At 38.1% G+C, this 20,641-nt stretch overlaps 1 protein-coding gene across 6 annotated transcripts in view; it reads left to right on the top strand.

Annotated features, from left to right (window-relative positions):
- Positions 1–20,641, top strand: part of SBF2 (SET binding factor 2) — a 382,686-nt gene that overhangs the window by 187,529 nt on the left and 174,516 nt on the right. For all 6 annotated transcript variants that reach the window (XM_059708873.1, XM_059708876.1, XM_059708875.1 and 3 more), the window contains 3 exons: positions 1,252–1,357; positions 17,928–18,060; positions 19,496–19,604. In XM_059708873.1, the coding sequence (XP_059564856.1) occupies positions 1,252–1,357; positions 17,928–18,060; positions 19,496–19,604 (348 nt within the window). The remainder of the gene's footprint in view (positions 1–1,251; positions 1,358–17,927; positions 18,061–19,495; positions 19,605–20,641) is intronic.

Genomic DNA, 20,641 nt, shown 5'->3' with positions numbered 1-20,641 from the left:
TTAAATCAGAAAATTTTTGAGTGAAAAAATTAGATAACATTAAGAAAATTTTCAAAACAGTTTTTTGTAATCTTATAATTATTTTTGAATAGAATCATTAATTCATTTCCCTGAATAACAGTAATTATATGTGGTCCTAAAGCGATTTTGAGTGTTGTGTGTAATCTTTAATAGAATAGCTTACATTTAAATTTGAAAGGGTTTATTTTTCTTATTTCAGTTTGCTATCTTTAATAATAGCAATATTGACCATGATCCAAATTTACAGATCTTTGGAAAGTATAATCTATACCTGAAATTTTCCCCAGGATTTTGCCATAGATTGAGCCTCAAATGAGAAATTAAATTAAGTTCTTTTACTAACATAAAACTTTCTCAAAGTGGTCATGTGATTTTCATCTTCTGTCTGTTTTAAGATTATCATCGCTGTATCTGAAATATAAAAATAAGAACCTCAGCTCTAGATTTAATGTTCCTAAGGCAGCATACGTTTTTTTTAAAGACTCTTTTCTTAAGCCCTAGAATTGATTAGTTGATCACTTAATTTGCTTATTCTTATGTAAATTACATGATTTAACCTCAGTCTGGCCAAGATTATTTACAAAGACATTACCATTTTTTTCACTGTGTTTTGCCTTTTTAATGGTCTTCTGTGTGTCCTAGTGTTTTTTGTTATTTTAAGTTTTTATCCCCCTTTTTGCCTTCCTTACTCTTCTACCTGTGCTCCAAAGGTAGAATTTGAAATGTGAGTTTGGTCACAATTGAATCTAACCTTTAAAGCAGTGTAATTGTTTTATAGGCCTTTATTTTAGTGGAATTTTTGTTGACTTTATTTTGTTTATTTTTTAATTTAAAAAAATGTTTATTGTGGCTGCTAGAAATTTTAAAATTACATATATGGTTCATATTATATTTCTCTTATTTTTTCCAGTTTTATTGAGATATAATTGGCATATAAATGTTGACTTTAACATTTTATTATTTTTCAGTTAAGTATGATTGGCAATGATTTTGTATTTCATTGTTACTAAATTTTCAACTACTGGATTTTCTTGTACATATTCACTTGGGCACAGAGTAACTTGAATGTTTTGGATTATGTTATCACCCTTTGCATCTATTAATTGGATCTTAATATGTTCATCATTGGCTCAAAATCTGAACAACAAAGGGATTTTTTTTTTTTTACCTTAAGAAAATGTCTGGCAAGAAATCATTGATGTGTTTGTGTGTGTTTTCCCTATTCTGCAGAAGCTGTTCTCCTTGGGCGCAGGAGATAGGCAGCTGATCCAGACCCCTTTGCATGACAGTCTTCCTGTCACAGGCGCTAGTGTGGCTCTCCTGTTCCAGCAGTTGGGTATGCGCTCCGACTTTCAAACTCCTCTTGTGGAAGCCTACCAAAAACAAAAAAAAGATTTATTTTAAGCTCACGTCACCTGACCTGAATCAAGAAAATAAAAAGCAAACCATTATATACCTGATATGTAAAATATATGATTACATGGCTAATACTTTTTTTTTTTTAAAAGAAAACACACAAAACACTTTAACCAAGGTCCTTTTTACTCTGGAGTCAATTAGATTTTTCAAAAGTAGACATATTTTCTTTATGCTTTAAAAGATGAAAAGATAGTGTATTTTGCTTTTCCTTAGATGAATTAGTTTTATAGAATTTTGTCTGATGAAACTAAAAATCTTGTCGTCCTTATCCGACTAATGGCTAGGATAAAGAATTGGGGGGAGGCACTAGAAGTGCTCTCTGTACATTGGACAGCTCTGTGCTTCATTTTAGGAGTAATGTAACTTAACAGTAAGCATGTCAGATTCCCAATTACTTTACCACTTAATTGCCCTTTATATATGACTGCGCATGAGTGCCCCCTCTCTTTGATTCAGTCTTTGTCATTGTTCCCCATCTGTGTTTGTCTTTTTCCAGTTATAACCTTTCCTGCCCTGGGTTTCATACTTGCTTCTCCATAGAATTTTTAGTTCCTTGCACAAATTTTGCTCCTTGTTCAGCTCTGTACCTTACCACTTCTTTTTCATTAGTGACTCCATCCTTATTCTTCTGCTGCTATTTCAATCAGTCAAATTTAGAAAGCCTTAGAAGAGATTAAACATAAGTAGAAGGAGACATATGTAATACTCTTTGTAACACTTTAAGCAATAAAACAAAATTTAAAAAAAACATAAGTAGAGTTTTCTAGTATCCTAATAAAGATGGCTGGTGATACCAAGCCCAGAGCAGTGGTTCTTCCCCTTTACATCTGCCTCCCCGCAATAGTTCAAACTCTAAACTCTTCTCTTCTCCCCTGGAAGTGGTAATCTTTGAATTACTACAGAGTGTGCTGGAAGTTGGAATCTGTTTTATTAAATAGAATCAAAGGTGTAGTGTCCTATTTTGCTGATCCATTATAAAGACTTTAATGGTAGAATCCTATCTAATCCTATCTAATAAAAGAGAAAAATGGTAATTGGCGTACGACGATACCCTTTTCATTGGCTAATCAGGGCTATATGCAAATTAACTGCCAACTAAGATTGGCAGTTAACTGCCAACTAAGATTGGCAGTTAACTGCCAACAAGATGGCGGTTAATTTGCATATATAGGCACAATGCAGGGAGGCGAAAGGGAAAGCAGGAAGAAGCCCCCTGCCACTGACAGTGATCGGAAACCCAGGGGGGAGCTAAGAGCTGCCCCCCAGCCATGATCAGAGAATCAGGTGCCTTTGCCGCCCTGGCCAGTGATAGCAGGAAGTAGGGGTGGAACCAGCGATGGGAGCTGGGCACGGTCAAAGCTGGCAGTCCCAGGAGCTAGGGGTCCCTTGCCTGGGCCTAAAGCGAAGCCCACGATCGCGGGGCCGCTGCAGCTGCGGGTCCCCGCTGCCCGGGCCGGACGCCTAGGCCAGAGGTGTTAGGCCTGGGCAGGGGCGGAGCCTGCAACCACGGGGAGCTGGGGGTCCCCTGTCCAGGCCTGACACCTCTGCCAGAGGCCTCAGGCCTGGGCAAGGGGCCGATCCGGTGATTGGTGATCGGAGGGTGATGAGGGTCAACTCCTCTGGCCGAGGCATCAGGCCTGGGTGGGGGGCGGAGCCGGGGATTGGGGGGATATGATGGTCCCCTTGCCCAGGCCTGAAGCCTGGGTCAGAGGCGTCAGGCTTGGGCGGGGGGTGGAGCAAGTGATCAGAGGGAGATGGGGGTCCCCTGCCCAGGCATGATTCCTGGGCCAGAGGCCTCAGGTCTGGGCGGGGGCCAGAGCCAGTGATCAGGGGGAGATGGGGGTCCCCTGTCCAAGCCTGACACCTCTGGCGGAGGCATCAGGCCTGGGCAAGGGGCTGATCAGGCGATCAGAGGGTGATGGGCGTCTACACCTCTGGCTGAGGCATCAGGCCTGGGCTGGGGGCAGAACCAGTGATGGGGGGAAATGAGGGTCCCCTGCCCAGGCCTGACGCCTCTGTCAGAGGCGTCAGGCCTGGGCAAGGGGCCGATCCTGCGATTGGAGGGTGATGGGGGTCAACGCCTGAGGGCTCCCCGTATGTGAGAGGGGGCAGGCTGGGCTGAGGGACACTCCCGCCCACACACACACCCAGTGCACGAATTTCGTGTACCGGGCCCCTAGTCTAGTAATAATAGGCTCCAGGAACATCTAAGAACTTCGAATGAGACAAGCTGCACAGGTAAAATGATAAAGATTTTATAAATATTTATTTAAAGTTTGCTTTATCAATCTTTCCTTTTCATGCAATGATTCATTAGGATTAAACAAAACCAATTCTTAATTTTCAGAAAAATTAAAATTCTATAATTTTTTAAATTATCCTTTGATATGGGTACAGTGGAATAGTAAGCCAATGCCAACAGTAAGTTTGCTTGTTTTGTAATTCAAATGTAGCTGGAAAAAAAGCCAAAAAAAGGGCAAAGTTCTTCTTGATCTAGGTAGTGTTTCACCATCTCCCACCATCACCCATTTCATTCATTCCCCATGTTTATAACATATTCACTAAGCTGTGCATTTAATTTCTATGGTTTTCTATATTTGTGTTTTATCTCAATAAAAATGTTTTTCAAAACTTGTAAAACTATATAACTTTATATATATAACTTAATTTTTAAGTGCAATGCTTGAACAAATTAGAGATTTTATTTTTTTCAAATAACAAAATGTCTAGAGATAGGCAGTACAGGGTTGATATATTGATTCCCAGATATTTCCAGGGATTGTATAGCAATTCTTCTCTACATTTTCCCCCTATTTATTAATACGGAGTTTTCCCTTACTAGACTGTGGCTTCAAGAACTGCCTTTATGATAAGAGAATAAGCAAAGAATAATAGAACTTATTATTTGTGTCCCATATGTCTGGCATAGTGCTTTGGGTACAGAAGGAATCGGTGTTTGTTCAATTAATGAATGAATGTGCTAGCCATGAAGAGAATGGCAATTTTCATTTATTAGGAGATATTCTGTGAATGGATGAAGTGTGCCAAAAACACATGATGATTACTCATTTGAAGATCAAATTTCATTCTTTTACTCTTAAGTATTTTGCTTACATATTCAAAAGTTAATTTTTCAGGGAAAGACTGAGGAAAAGATAAGACAGGAAAGGATAAAGAAAGCTGCCCCTGAAACAGCGCTGTATGCAGAGTTGTAGTTTCTAGAGCATGTGGTACTGATAATTGTGTCTAAAGGCATGCTCTTATCACCAGTCATTTCAGTTGGACTGTTGTTGAAAGCCAATGTTAGACCATTATCAGAGTTCACTATCTGGGTTGGGGGTGGATGGTGGGGGTGGATTTTACAAAGCACAGACAGGAAGCAGATAGGACTATAAGATTCTTTTGTAGCCTTGACTAGTTTTCCTGTGAAAGGTCTCATTTTATGATAACATTTCCTTGCTTCTTCTCTCTAAGGATTGTTACGATAATAAATTTGTTTTCTACATTTTGAGAGTTCTCTGGGTTTGCCTGCAATCATCACATGGACTTCCACGATCACCCATCTCATTCATTCACCATAATTTCCTGTTAATTACTTTCATTTCTTACTTGCCATCTTTCTTTGTTTGTTTCTTGTTGCAGATCATGTGAACTATTTTTGTTTACCTGAAGATTTGTGCAATAAGTGTGAAAGGCTGTAGTTTTTATTATGTTAATAAGATTGTATTCATAGGAGCTGGCTTTTATAGCCCCTCTGATTTTTTAATGGAATCCATAGCTGTTTAACTCAGGTGTCTCTCCTTGCCCCAAATAATTTTGTGAAATTCTCATAACATCTGTTGTCATACGTATTCATAAAATTTGGATTTTAACTGCAAACACACTAGTTTTAGAATAGTTAATCCCAGTGTTTACAGTATATTACTTATTAGACATTTTAAAAATCACAGACTAAAATGATGTTGGGCCTTCAGCCATTGTCACTCTATTTTCCTAGTCAAACAACATTAGTCTTGTATCATCTGTATTTATTCTTTTCTCCAGCTTTATTAATGAGATATATTGACATATAATACATGTAAGTTTAAGGTTTACAATGCGATGACTTGATACACTTATGTATTGCCAAATGATTACCACAGTGAGGTTAGTTAAACTTCCATACCCTCACATAATTATTGTGTGTGTGTTAATTATAGTCACCATGCTGTTCATTAGATCCCCAGAATTTATTCATGTTATACCTGGGATGTTTACCAACATTTTCCTATTTCCCATAAACTTTAGCAACAACCATTCAACTCTCTATTTGTATGAGTTTATATCTACATAGAAGTGAGGACATGAAATATTTGTTCTAGTCTGTCTGACTTGTTTCACTTAGCATAATGCTTTCAAGTTTTCTCCATGTTGTCACAAAAGGCAGGATTTGTTTTTATGGCTGAATAATATTCCATTGCATTATATATACCACATTTTCTTTATACATTCACTCACTTATGGCCACTTAGATTGTTTCTATGTCTTGGCTGTTGATACCTCTTTGAGGTAGTGTTTTCATTTCCTTTAGATATATACCCAGATGTGAAATGACTGGATCATATGGTAGTTCTATTTTTAAATTTTTGAGGAATCTCCATATCGTTTTCCAAGATAGCTGGAAATATTCCCACCAACAGTGAACAATGGTTCTCTTTTCTCCACAGCCTTGCCAACACTTACCTCTCTTCTTTTTTATAATAATCATTCTAACAGGTATAAAATATCTCATTGTGGTTTTTACTTGCATTTCCTTGATGACTGTGATGTTGAGTACCTTTTCATGTACCTATTGGCATTTGTATGTCTTCTTTGGAAAAATGTTTATTCAAGGCCTTTGCACATTTTTTAATCAGATTGTTTGTTGGTTGTTTTTATTTTCTGTGAATTGTATGAGTTTCTTACATATTTGGATATTCATTTCTTATTAGATAGACCAGTGGCCCAGTGCATAAAATTCATGCATGGGATGGGGTGTCCCTCAGCCCGGCCTGCACCCTCTCCAATCTGAGACCCCTCAGGGATGTCAGACATCCCTCTCACAATCCAGGACCGCTGGCTCCTAACCGCTCACCTGCCAGCCTGCTCACCCCCAAATGCCCCCCCTTGTCAGCCTGATTGCCCCTAACTAACCCCCCTGCCAGCCTGCTTGCCCCCAACTGCCCCCCCCAGCCTGTTTGCCCCCAACTTCCCCCCCCTGCCAGCCTGCTCACCCTCAACTAGCCCCCCCGCTGGCCTGCTCGCCCCCAATTGCCCCCCCACTGGCCTGCTCACCCCCAACTGCCCTTCCCTTCTGGCCTGATTGCCCTTAAATGTCCGGAAAGACGTCTGGAAGATCTCCTGGAAGGTCTCCCGGTCTAATTAGCATATTACCCTTTTATTAGTATAGATTATTTCTTTTGCTGTACAGAAACTTTTTAGTTTGATAGACCTATTTGCTTATTTTTGGTTTTGCTGCTTGCACTTTTGGCATCACATGCACAAATCATTGCCAAGATCAATGCCAAGTAGTTTTCCCAGCAGCTTCATAATTTAGATTGATTTTTTTCCAGTTTTCCCAGTTTACTTATATAACATTTATTACTTATTTTAGTGTTATCCTCAATTATAATGGGAAAAATGAAATAGGCATTTTCCTTTTCATTATATGGAGTAAAATATCTAGTTGGAGAAATTGAGTATACATCAATTAGACCATTACTATGAATGGCATAATTCCCTCTAGGTAAAAAAGGAATGGTGTTTTACAATATCTATGGTCAATCATTTTTTAACAGTTTGAATATCAGCTGTTTTCCTTGGTGATTTGAAACAAATGAAATCTTTTCACAAGCCTATTCTGGAGCACTTTTTTGAAGAAATGGCTTACAATATGTACTCAACTGTAGAGGCCTAATGATCTCTAGGGAAGATAGTTCTAACTTAATTTGTTTTAATAAATGTCACAAAGAGTAAAGTTCCTGTAATGCCCACCTGCAGGAATGTAGGTGTTTTTTTTCCATTAAATGTTTACAAAGCCATTACCATGTACTAGGTCCTGTGCTAGTTAATAGGAATAAAATATAAAAAATCATAGGCCTAGAGGACCTGAATAGACATTTCTCCAAAGGACATACAAATGACTAAGAGATGTATGAAAAAATGCTCAAGGTCACTAATCACCAGAGAAATGCAAACTAATACCACAATGAGATATCACCTCACACCTGTCAGAATGACTATTGTCAAAAAATCACCAAACAAGTGCTGGTGAGGATGTAGGGAGAAGGTAATATAAGTTCACTGCTGATGGGAGTGCAGACTGGTGTAGCCACTATGGAAAACAGTATGGAGTTTCCTAAAAAAATGAAAAATGGAACTTCCATTTGACCCAGTGATCCCACTTCTAGAACTATACCCTAAAACCCCTGAAACACCAATGCACTCCCTTATGTTCATAGAAGCATTATTTACAATAGCTAAGATCTGGAAACAGCCCAAGTGCCCATCAGTAGATGAATGAATAAAAAAGCTTAGGGGGCCGATCGGCATGGCTCAGTGGTTGAGCATCAACCTATGAACCAGAGGTCACGGTTTGATTCCTGGTTGGGGCACAGGCCCAGGTTGAGGGCTAGATCTCCAGTGTGGGGCGTGCAGGAGGCAGCCAATCAGTGATTCTCACCATTGATGTTTCTCTCTCTCTCTCCCCCTCACCGCTCTCCCTTCCTCTCTGAAATCAATAAAAATATATATTTTTTAAAAAGCTGTGGGACATGTACACAATGGAATACTATGCATCTGTAAAAAAGAGGAGGGATGCCAAAACCGGTTAGGCTCAGTGGATAGAGCGTCGGCCTGCGGACTGAAAGGTCCCAGGTTCGATTCCGGTCAAGGGCATGTACCTGGGTTGCAGGCACATCCCCAGTAGGAGATGTGCAGGAGGCAGCTGATCGATGTTTCTCTCTCATCGATGTTTCTAACTCTCTATCCCTCTCCCTTCCTCTCTAAAAAACCAATAAAATATATTTAAAAAAAAAAAAAAAGAGGAGGGATGTCTTACCTTTGGGACAGCATAGATGGACATGGATACTATTATGCTAAATGATATAAGCTAATCTGAGAAAGACAAATATCACATGATCTCACTTATTTGTGGAATCTAATGAATAAAATGAATAGACCAACAAAATGAGAACCAAAGCATGGAGCAGACTGACATACCTCGATGTGGGAATTGAGGGGATGAGAAGTGGTAAACCAAAGCACTCAAAAGCTATACTTATATGCATAGCTTATGGACACGGTAATAGGGTGGTGAAGACCTAGGGGGGGTGGGTATGAGCTAGGAGGAGGAGGATAGAGAAGGGGGGGAAGGGGAGACATCTGTAATACTATCAATAATAATATATATATCTCCTATCTAATAATAGACAAACATGGTAATTAACCGTACCTCCGACACGCTTCCCATTGGCTAATCAGGGCAATATGCAAATTAACTGCTGACCAAGATGGCGGCCAGCAGCCAGGCAGCTGAAGCGAACAGGAGGCTTGTTTGCTCCAGTGATGGAGGAAGCCAAGGTTCCCCGCCTGCTGCTGCCGGCCTCTGAGCTGCACTCTAAGAAACAGTGTTGCAATTATAGAAGCTAGACAAACCCCAGAAATCGGCTTTAAGCCAGCCGGGCCTCAGAGCTGGAGCTGCAACAGTGTTTCAATTATAGAAGCCAAAACAAACCCAGATACCTGCTTTCAGCAGCCGAGGTCTCAGAGCTGGAGCCGAGCCTCAGAGCTAAAGCCGGCTCTCAGTTCCAGTGACAGCCATAGAAGGTAAATAAATCCCAGAATAAAAAAGAAAAAGAAAACAAGGAGAGGTTGGGAGCTTCAGTCACCCGCCAGCCTGAAAACAGCCCTCAGCCCCTCACCCAGACTGGCCAGGCACCCCTGTGGGGACCCCCACCCTGAAGGGGGTGTGACCAGCTGCAAACAGCCATCATCCCCTCACCCAGGCTGGCCAGGCACCCAAGCGGGACCCCCACCCTGATTCGGGACACCCTTCAGGGCAAACTTGCCGGCCCCTACCCGTGCACCAGGCCTCTATCCTATATAGCAAGGTTCCTCAAACTTTTTAAACATGCGGCCAGTTCACTGTCCCTCAGACCGTTGGAGGGCTGGACTATAGTTTAAAAAAAAACAACTATGAACAAATTCCTGTGCACACTGCACATATCTTATTTTGATATAAAAAAACAAAACAGGAACAAATACAATGTTTGTATTTGCATGTGGCCCGCGGGCCGTAGTTTGAGGATCCATGCTGTCCTATATAATAAAAGCCTAATATGCAAATCAACTGATCGGCAGAAGGACAGGTCGCTATGATGTGCACTGACCAACAGGGGCAGATGCTCAACACAGGACCTGCCCACAGGCCGCAGGCCAGCCAAGGCAGGTGACAGCAGGGAGCCCCTCGATCACCCTGCTGGTCGCCCCACAGATCGGCTCTGCTCGCTGGCCAGGCCTAGAAACCCTACCTGTGCACAAGTTTTGTGCACTGGGCCTCTAGTATAGTAAAAGGGTAATATGCAAACTGACCCTAACAGCAGAATGACTGGGAATGACTGGTCACTATGACACACACTGACCACCAGGGGGCAGACGCTCAATGCAGGAGCTGCCCTCTGGTGGTCAGGGCGCTCTCACATGGGAGGAGCTCTGCTCAGCCACAAGCCAGGCAGATGGCTGCCAATACAGCGGTGGTGGTGGGAGCCTCTCCTGCCTCCTCAGCAGCGCTAAGGATGTCTGACTACAGTTTAGGCCTGCTCCCTGCTGGCAAGTGGACATCCCCCGAGGGCTGCCGGGCTGCCAGAGGGATGCCTGATTGCCATCTTAGGCCCAATCCCCCAGGGAGTGGGCTTAAGCCAGCAGGTGGTCATCCCCTGAGGGGTTCCAGACTGCGAGAGGGCACAGGCCGGGCTGAGGGACCCCTCCTCCCGCTCCCCCCTCCCCCCCCAGTGCACAAATTTTTGTGCACCGGGCCTCTAGTAAATATATAAAATCATAGCTCTTATCCCAGATATACTTTTAGCCTAGTGGAGAAACAGATATTTTTTTAAAATTGCAGTGCAGTATAATTAGTGCAGTAATAGAGATACCAAGAGCTAATGTTTAGCTAGCTAGCAAGGAGGAGAAGGGCTTTCCAGGCATAAGGGAAAAGTAAGCAATGTGTAGAACCATGAAAGGCCTGCATGCAATAGTTGTTTGATGATACTTGAGCATAGGGTTGTAGAAAGTCTTCAGAATGTCATCAGGAAGTAAATCACTTTTCTTTTCAAAATTAAAGATTAAATATTTATGCTAGTTTTTTAAAGGCAACTATTTAAAAATACCAAAGGCAGACAATGATTGACCGTTTGAGTGCTTGTTGATGAGTGTGCTACGCTTGTTAGAGTTACACATAAAGTATGTAGTTGCTGCATTATATTATTTGAGAACAGTTCCAAAGAATCCTGGTTCAAAACTGTTTTCATTTACTCTGTATGGTGCTTAAGTGCTGCTATTAAATAGCTATCTCTATCTTTGTATCAAATTATCTCTAATAATAAAAACATAATATGCTAATTATACCAGATGTCCTTCCGGACGAAGCTGGGGCCAGAGGGAAGCCTGAGTCCTGGGTGCCTGCTGGCGGCCAGAGGGAAGCCCAGGTCCCTGGTGCCAGAGGGAAGCCGGTGCCAGCAGCCAGGGGAAGGAAGGCCTACTCTTGCACGAATTTCATGCATCGAGCCTCTAGTCCTTTAATAAATGCAAATGCTCTGAGACAACATATCTATTAAGGGTTATCCTTCATTGTCACAAAGTTCTCTTGTCTAAAATTATATTTGGCTCTTTCAGCACTCTAGAGATTATTCTTCATATAAAATATGGCCACTGCAACATTTAAGAATATGCAACTTATGAATTATGGCAGGACAAACCGCCCCCTTTTTGTGCCCTGTGGCACTTTGTTCATGTCTCTATCCTTTGTGTTTTAACTGTTTATTTACCAATCTGCTGTCTTCACTGAACTGTGAGCTTGTAGGAGCCTGCCTCAAATTTATTTATATCCCTCCCTAGAGTTTAGCAGTTTCTTATGTATCTCAACAGCTCCATAAAGCTTTAACAGTAGAACACAGGAGGGGAAGGGAGAAGCAAGTTTTAGTTAAAAGTGTTATTTCTGCTTCTTGCTTTAATTCCCCAGTTACTCTATACTGTCCTTCCCCTTTGTTTGCTATTCTACTCCTAAGGTCCCTTTTGCTTCCTGGTTCTTAAATTTAGTTGTTAAAGTAGATTTTAATCTGACCGAATCAGAACAGGCACAGACTAGGAATCTAGGCCATTTAGTGTTGGAATAATCTGATGTGATTATCTTAGACCTAGAAAACCAAATATACCCATGTACAATTGCCCAATTCAATTACATTTCTTAACTATTTTTTTACTTAGAAGATTTCCATTTCTAACATTTGCAAATAATATTCTCAATTTGTAATATATTAAAATTGCCTCTCAGTGATAGTTACAAAACTAAACTATAAAATATACAAAGCTTGAATCAGTGAAGGTAGGGATCTTGGTTTTCTTCATTGCTGTCATCTGGTGTATAGAACATAGTAGGTACTCAACAAATATTGATTGGATGAATGATAAATCTTTTTCGTGCCTTGTGTCAAGTCATGACCATTATTATATTCTCTCCATTGTGGCTTGACCAGAAAGGACTATAACAAATTGTTTAAGGCTTCTAAAATATATCCTGTCTTAATACAGGGGCCTTTATTTTCTCAGTTTTCCCATTTGAAAGCTGAGACATAATGTTCTATTATTCAGAAAAGGGGAGGATTCTGGAGAAAAGTTCTTGGTGCTATTTTTTTAAAAAATGGGAAACAAATGCATTTGTTAGTGTTTATGTTAGGAATTTTAGAACTTTAACCCTAAAGAAAAGTTAAAATCAGGAAGTAATTTTTCAGAATGTTTTACTATTTGAGTTATCAACAGGATGTGTTTGTACCATTGTACTGAAATCAGTAGTAATTATCACCGGAATGTTTGTTTTTCATATTCTCTCTGTTATTGTGCAGCTTTGGATGGATTCTGGCTAGTGAAGACTAAGTAACAATTCAAGGTTACATAGAAAACTGATTTCCACTTGTAGATGAAAGAAATTGGATTTATAAATAACTATGTAGCTATGAATGCAGCAATAAGCATTGCTAGTTAGGAATAAAAACATTAATGTAATTTCTTAAAATATTTGAGCTATGGATTATGGTATGCGTAAATTAGGTATGGGTAAATTATTTTGTATTACACCATATAACCTTTCTGGATAATGAAAACCTTACCCTTTAAGCACTAGGATATTGTCCCTAACTCATTTCTACTATATGAGACATAACTCCGATCTTAATAAGTTTAGTGTACTATTTCCCCCCTTGATACTATAATTTTTTTTTAATGATACAAGTAGGATAGAGTCCTTACAAGTGCATGCCTTTCTTCTTCACTTTATTGCTCAAAAATGCTACCCGTCCTCTGAGCCTTCAGTTAGTCATACTCTTTTGGCTGATGAAGGGTCTTGCTTCAGTGTTGAAGGCTGCTTGCTGAATGATTAGCGTGGCGATTGCTGAAGGTTGAGGTGGATATGGCGATTTCTTAAAATAATACAACAGTGAAGTTTGCCACATTGATTGCTTTCACAAAAAATTTCTGTATAGCATGCAATTCTGATTGATAGCATTTTACCATCAATAGAATTTCTTTCAAAATTGGAGTCAATCCTGTCAAAATCTGCCACTGCTTTATCAACTGAGTTTTTTTCACTCTTCTAAACCCTTCACGGTCATTTCTGCAATCTTCACAGCATCTTCCTTTGTGTAGTGTACATAAGTGTGTGTACTGTATATGGCTGTTCATCCTGGAGGTTTGTTAACACCAGCATCACCACAAACACATGAGTAACGTGTTGTACTAGCCGTTACAGTGGCTTCAACATCACTGAACAATAGGAGTTTTCCAGCTCCATTCTAACCTTAGGGGACACATGACTATACAAATGTGAGATTAGACTTAGTAATATATTATAAAACTGTTAATTTTGCTGGATGTGATAACCATAGTGTGGTTATGTAAGATATTATCTCTATTCTTAACAAAAACACACAGAAGTATTTAGGGCTAAATGTTATAATGTATACAATTACGTGGCTCAGAAAAATGTGCGCGTGGAGGGTATGTTTAGATCAGAGAGCACACCAGCACGTAAATGTTAAAGCAAATGGAACAACATTTTGATAATAGGTGAATCATGGTAAAGGCCAGATGGGTGCTTTGTGCATTATTCTTATTCTTGCACCTTTTTCTATAAGTTTTAAATTATTTCCAAAGAAATATTTTTAAAGATACATGTATCCATGATCTAGCTTAATAAATATAGCATCATAAATATAGTTGAAACTTACTGCATATGCCTACCTGCTGGGGCTGACTAGCAGACCCTGAGCGATGGATGATGGATTACTCTGACACAACGTTTGCTGTGAAAGAGAGGACTAAGGGACAGCCTGACTAAAGGAACCAGGCAGCCCCAATTGCCTGCCTTGTTATGCTTTTTATAACAGTTTTTATCTTTAGATACAATCAGTAGGGTAAGTAATCTTGGGAGGACACATGTGTTTGTAGTGTCTTTTAAGCAAGGACACCCAAAAATTTAAGCATAAGGATTCCAGTAAACATCCGGGGGTCTGCTCATGCACAGACTTGTTTGGAAAGGTCATGGAATAATTAGGGGCACCGCCTTCGGCACTCCCCTAAGTCAGAATTCCGATAAACAGGGCAGGCAACCTTCTGCACACTTCCCTTTTCTCATAATGTCCTCCTTACAAACGTTCCAACCAAGTCTCATGCTTCCCCGCACCTACTCTTCCCAAAGATAAACACATCCTGAATTTGGTGTTGATTAGTCCCAAACATAACTTCATATGTTGACTGTATGTTTCTAATTTATATATACCGAAACAGTAATATGTCGTAGTGTTTCATATGGTTTTAAACAATACATAAATGTTATACTGTATAATCATTTTTACACCTTACTTTTCTCGCTCAATATTACACTTAGGAGGGTTATTCATGTTGATATATATGGCGCTTGCTCTCTTATTTTCACTGCTATACAGGTATCCTAAAAGTCTTAATGATGTTTTACAATGTTATATTCACAAATATAAATGCTACAAACTTACCTAAAAAGTTTGTATCACTTGAAAGTTGTATTTACATTTCTTTAATAATCATTGAGTTTTATAAATTTTGAATAATAAATTGCTAGTTTTAATTTTTTTGTTTCAGTCAACATTTGCCATCTTCAATCAGAGAAGTATAGTTTCATAGCATGATTTTGGCACTATTCATTTTCACATTTACAGTGTGTCCACTTTTATTATTTCAAGTACTGTTTCAGTGTATTATTTTATTCTTAAGTACATGTGAAAGACTTTCAGTAAATAATGGCATTAATAAGAATTACTGTAATGACTAAGTCATAAGGTATGTGCATCTTAACTTTATTTATATTCTTCTCAGCAATATGTATATAGTTCCTTTTCCTTACCCATCCTCAACGAAACTTAGAATTATCAGGATTCAATTTCCATTATTGTTACAGGTTTAAAGTTGTAACTCATGAATTTATTGGGTTGAATTTTTCTAATTACTAGAGGTGTTGGAGCATCTTTTCATATGTTTATCAGCCATTTTAGTTTCCTCTTCTGTAAATTGTAAGTTCATATTACATTTCACCCTTGAACAGCATGAGAGTTAGGGCCACCGACTCCCTGAGCAGTCAAAAATCCATGTATAACTTTTGACTCTCCCAGACTTAACTACTAAATAGTCTACTGTTGACCAGAAGCATTACTGATAACATGAACAATTGATTAACACATATTTTATATGGTACATGTATTATATACTGTAGTCTTATAATAAAGTAAGATAGAGGAAACAAAGTGTTAAGAAAGTCATAAAGAAGAGAAAAATATATTTACAATACTTATTGAAAAAAAAACCTGAGTATAAGTGGACCCACACAGTTCAAACCAATGTTGTTCAACTATATTCTTTTAGGTTGATTTTTTTCCTGTTGATTTTAGTGGGGATTTAAAAATCATCTTTTGGGCACTTATCCTTTTACATTTATATACTTCTAGGCAATTTCTCTCAGTCTGAAACTTGTCTCCATTTTTTAAATGTCATTTTTGACAGAAATGTCTTATTTAGAATAATTTATCCTTTCATTTAGGATTTGTGTATTTTACCCTTTCCTTATATAAATTTATAAAGATATTCTCTGACATCTTTTAATGAAAGTTTTAACACCTTTTGATAATGACTCATGTCACTACTCAGGTGGTGAGTTTAGCAAAACGTTCTTGAGGGCCTGTAGCAGGTGTTGTGCTTGGCAGGAGGGGTATATCAGTGAATAAGGCCAGAGCTGTCTTTGAGGAGCTCACATTTTAATGAAAGCGACATCAAGCCGAAAGAAAATGGGTGAAAGTAGCAGATAGATCAAACTGAAGGAAGTGTTCTGAGAGCTGGATCAGTTCAATTTTGATCACACTGGTGTGGGAGGTGGCGACGCAATTGGAAAAATGGGGATGTAGGTCCATGAAGGCATTTTGACATAGAACTCAGACTTCATCTTGTGAGTAAGTTGTTTTCAAACATTTTTAGCATCAGAATCCTAACTTCAAAGGAAATTAAAGTTAACAAATACAATAATTATATTAGCCATATTGTCCTCTAATATGCCTTGATGATTTACTATGGTACTGTGCTGAGAACCAGGCATTATCCCATTCTTTTTTATAGCAATCTTATAGGATAGGTTTTAATATTATCTTCATTTTACCAACTGTGTCTCAGAGGGATTAATATATAAAACATGTTGGAGCAAAGTTTCTCTTACTAAATTGCTTCTGTGGAACAGAATGCTTTTGAAAATCACTACCCCAAAGCATGGGAAAATATTGAAGGGTTTGAGGGATGAAAGTAATTTAATCAGATTTATATTTTATGTCCATGATGCTAGAAACTGTCTGGAGGATAGATTTGAAATTAATAAGGACTGGATTAAAGAAACCAGTTATGAAACTCTTACATTAGTCCAAATGAGAGAAGATTAAAAAGCTGAACTCGTAAGTTCGGATATATCATATGGGATAAATTGGAAATGAGAAAAGAATATGGCAGCCCTAGCTGGTTTGGCTCAGTGGATAGAGTTCTGCCCAAGGACTGAAGGGCCCTGGGTTCGATTCCAGTCAAGGGCACGTACTTCAGTTGCAGGCTCCTCCCCGGCGCCAGACGGTGGTCAGGGCACGTGCAGGAGGCAACCAATCAATGTGTTTCTCTCATATCAGTATTTCTCTCTGTCTTCCTCTCTCTTCCATTCTCTCTAAAACTCAATGGAAAAATATCCTTGGGTGAGGATTTTTTTAAAAAAAGAAAAGAGTATAGCAAATAATAATGGGCCATAAAGAAATCTGCATGTGTCACTTGGGTTAAGGGAAATACAGAAAGTATTTTACCTTGAGAAAACTAATGGGGTCTCTTAATTTAGTGGGTCCATGTAATTAAGGTTGAACAGATATTTAAAAAGATGGTTCATAATAAAAGAGAAAATAAGAAATGATATACTATTTAACTTGAACTTGATAAGTATGCATGCCATATTCTCTAGAGTTGCCACTAAAAATATAATAAAGGAACCAGCTTATAAATTCCACACTGGTAAAGGGATAAAAGAAGATCCAATAAATAGAAATTATAAAGAAAGGGGGGGAAAAGAGGTAAAACAAATAAATATATAAGATACTATGTATGTATATATAGAAATAATCATAAGTGTAAGTTAACTAAATGGTCTGGTTAAAAGACAAAGATTGTCAGACTTGACTTTTAAAAAATTTCAACTATATGCTATTTACAAGAAGTAGAAGGTTAAAATAAAAAAGAAGTAAAAGATTAAAATAAAATAATGGAAAAAGGTATGCCAGGAAAATTTCAACAGCAAAGCTGGTGTGGTTATATTAACATTAGACAAATGCTCTTTAAAGAGGGAAAAAGTTATTAGAGCAATGGCAGTGTCTAAAATAGGAATTTAAATACAGACCTTGGAGATTTAGTTGAAAAGAAGGTAATAGTATGTTTCCAAACTATGTTCAATTAGTGTTAAACTGATTTGAAGAGTAAAGACAAAGTTTGGGAAAACAAATCCCATAAGTTGTATGGAATTTATAGTTTAACCAAATATTTTTCTTCAGAGATTTAAAAAATATTGGCTTTTTCATTCCATGTCATTCTAAGTCTGTGTTTGTTGGCAACACATATAAAATTCATTGCATTTGGTAAACATTTACTCTTGTGTTTTTCAGGAATTCAAAATGTCCTCAGCCTCTTTTGTGCAGTCCTCACGGAAAATAAGGTTCTTTTCCATTCCTCAAGTTTCCAGAGACTCAGTGATGCGTGCAGAGCCCTGGAGTCTTTAATGTTTCCTCTTAAATATAGGTGAGCTTTTTTACTTGTACTTTTATTATTCTCAAATTATGCATTAATTATTAATGATTAGTCAAAACATCATGGCACAATAGTTTGAACTATAAGGTTGTACTTTACAAAGTCACGATTCTGATTGAAATCTAGCCTAGAATTTGGAACTTTTGCAAGCCGTCCATTACTGAGTGTTGATTAATTTAGTGAAAAATTAATTTATTTGAATAGTATTATCAGTAGCATTTATTTCTCTTTGAATATGGTTGGTGATAAAATTAAGTTAGTGCTGTGATTTTTTTTAATATTAAAGAATCATTAATTTTAGGGTTATATTGGTATTATCGTTCTATTAAAAAAAAAAGAACCCTTATCTTTTTTAGATCCCTACTAAAGTATTTGTATATAATGATAAAATATCTGGATTTGCTTCAAATAATACAGTAGGGAAGAGAATAAAAGTAGGTAGAAATATTGTGCATTAGTAATTGTCATATCGGATTGGATATATGCGGCTTTGTTTTATTTTCTTTCTGTTTTCTGAGAGTATGTTAAAATTTTTTGATGATAAAAAGTAAAAAATAAAATAGTTTAAACAGTGATGCCTGATAGTGCTATAAGCAGAATATTTTATTCTAATATATTATTTTATTGATTTAATATTCATAACATCTAGGAAACTTACATTCATAAAAAGTAGACTACAGATTTTATTTTAAAACTTTAAAAAAAAATTTGCCTATGTGCTTTTCTTAACCCTTAGATAAGTCTAGACCAGCCTTGGGCAAACTACCGCCCACGGGCCGGATCCAGCCCGTTTGAAATGAATAAAACTAAAAAAAAAAAGACCGTACGCTTTTATGTAACGATGTTTACTTTGAATTTATATTAGTTCACACAAACACTCCATCCATGCTTTTGTTCCGGCCCTCCGGTCCAGTTTAAGAACCCATTGTGGCCCTCGAGTCAAAAAGTTTGCCCACCCCTGGTCTAGACCTTACTTTTTGTACTTTACCACTCTTATTGAATGCAAAGTCAAGTATAGAAAAAAGGAATTTGAATGATTGTTTTATGTAGACAAATCACCAGTGTTGATGGGGAGGGCCCATCAGGGAGTCAGTATTACTCTCTGATGTTATATTTCCATGTAAGGAAAAACGCTTTGAAGCCAGATTAAACACCCAAAGAGACTGCTTGTCTAGGAGGGGTGAAGGATAAGGAAGCTGCCCTGCATTCCACTTACTTAGATCTTATTATAGCTGCTTGTGTCTTTCACATGAAGATTTTTTTTAAGTCTGTCCTTTTGAAAATTAAATAGTAATAACCATGGAAATGTTATTGATAATTTCAAAACATAGATAATCTTAAAAAAATTCATAGCATAAAGATGAAAGAAAAATGTTTATATTATGGAAAAACAAATATATCTCACATATATTTTCATTATTTCCAGTTATCCTTATATTCCCATCCTCCCAGCTCAGCTACTAGAAGTTCTAAGTTCGCCAACACCATTCATTATTGGAGTACATTCCATCTTTAAAACTGATGTCCATGAACTTGTAAGTATTTAACTTTAAATTGCCAGTTACTGAGGCCAGAGGTTTATCTTATTACCTTGAGTTTTATAACATTTCAACTTTTATACTATTTTCAGCTCTATTGCATTCCCTATAGAAAAGATTGGCTGGAAGAAAGCATCATTAAAAAACCTAAACATATTAATTTTTCTATAGCAAATATGAGAGATTTACAAAATGAATTCATTAATATTTTCAAATGCCCTCTCCTGTGGCATATTAAGTTTATCTTCCTGTATTCTTTATCCTGTCTATGGGAAAGGAAGATAAAGTAATCTATATAGCATTCTATTTATACTTTTGTTATGAGTACTTTAATTTATTCATATTTTAAAATTAGGCCTGTATTAATGCTGAATGGTGGATAACTAAAAAGTTAAAAAGCAAAAATTATTTGTAAAAGAGTGAAGGATTTTAGTGGAATGCAGGTTCAGTATGAGCCCCACCAGATTATTCTATTTCTTGCCTTGGCCAGAATGGCTCAGTTGGTTGGAGTGTTATCCCATATACCAAAAGGTCAGGGCACATAGGTGAGGCTGAAGGTATATGTTTCTCACATTGATATGTTTTTTTTTCTCTCTCCCTCCCATTCCCTCTCTCTAAAATCAATAAAAAGTGTATCCTTGGGTGAGGAAAAAAACATTATACTACTTCTCATGCCATATGAATAGAAAGAAATACCAAAGAAGAAAATACTCCACATCAATGATTTTTAGTCAGTGTGCTGTAACAATTTTTAAAACATGCATTACCTGACTGCTACACAAAGGGATGATTCATGTCCCAGGCAGGACAGTGGGCTAGCCTAAGATTTCTGCTGGGGTCCAACCCCAGCAGGTCCAGGGGTCCCCAAAGGTGTGGACGGAGTCGGCGAAGAAGGAATGACACGGAGACAGCGTTCAGTTGATCAGCAGCCTAGCCAGGATCTCTAGCCAGGATCTCCAGCCAAGTTCTGGTCTGGATTTCCAGCGAAGTTCTGGTCTGGATGTCCAGCGAAGTTCTGGTTAGGATCTCCAGCC

Source organism: Myotis daubentonii, chromosome 9, assembly GCF_963259705.1.
Source record: "Myotis daubentonii chromosome 9, mMyoDau2.1, whole genome shotgun sequence".
Lineage (NCBI taxonomy): Eukaryota > Metazoa > Chordata > Mammalia > Chiroptera > Vespertilionidae > Myotis > Myotis daubentonii.
This window is presented reverse-complemented; position numbering and strand designations above follow the sequence as displayed.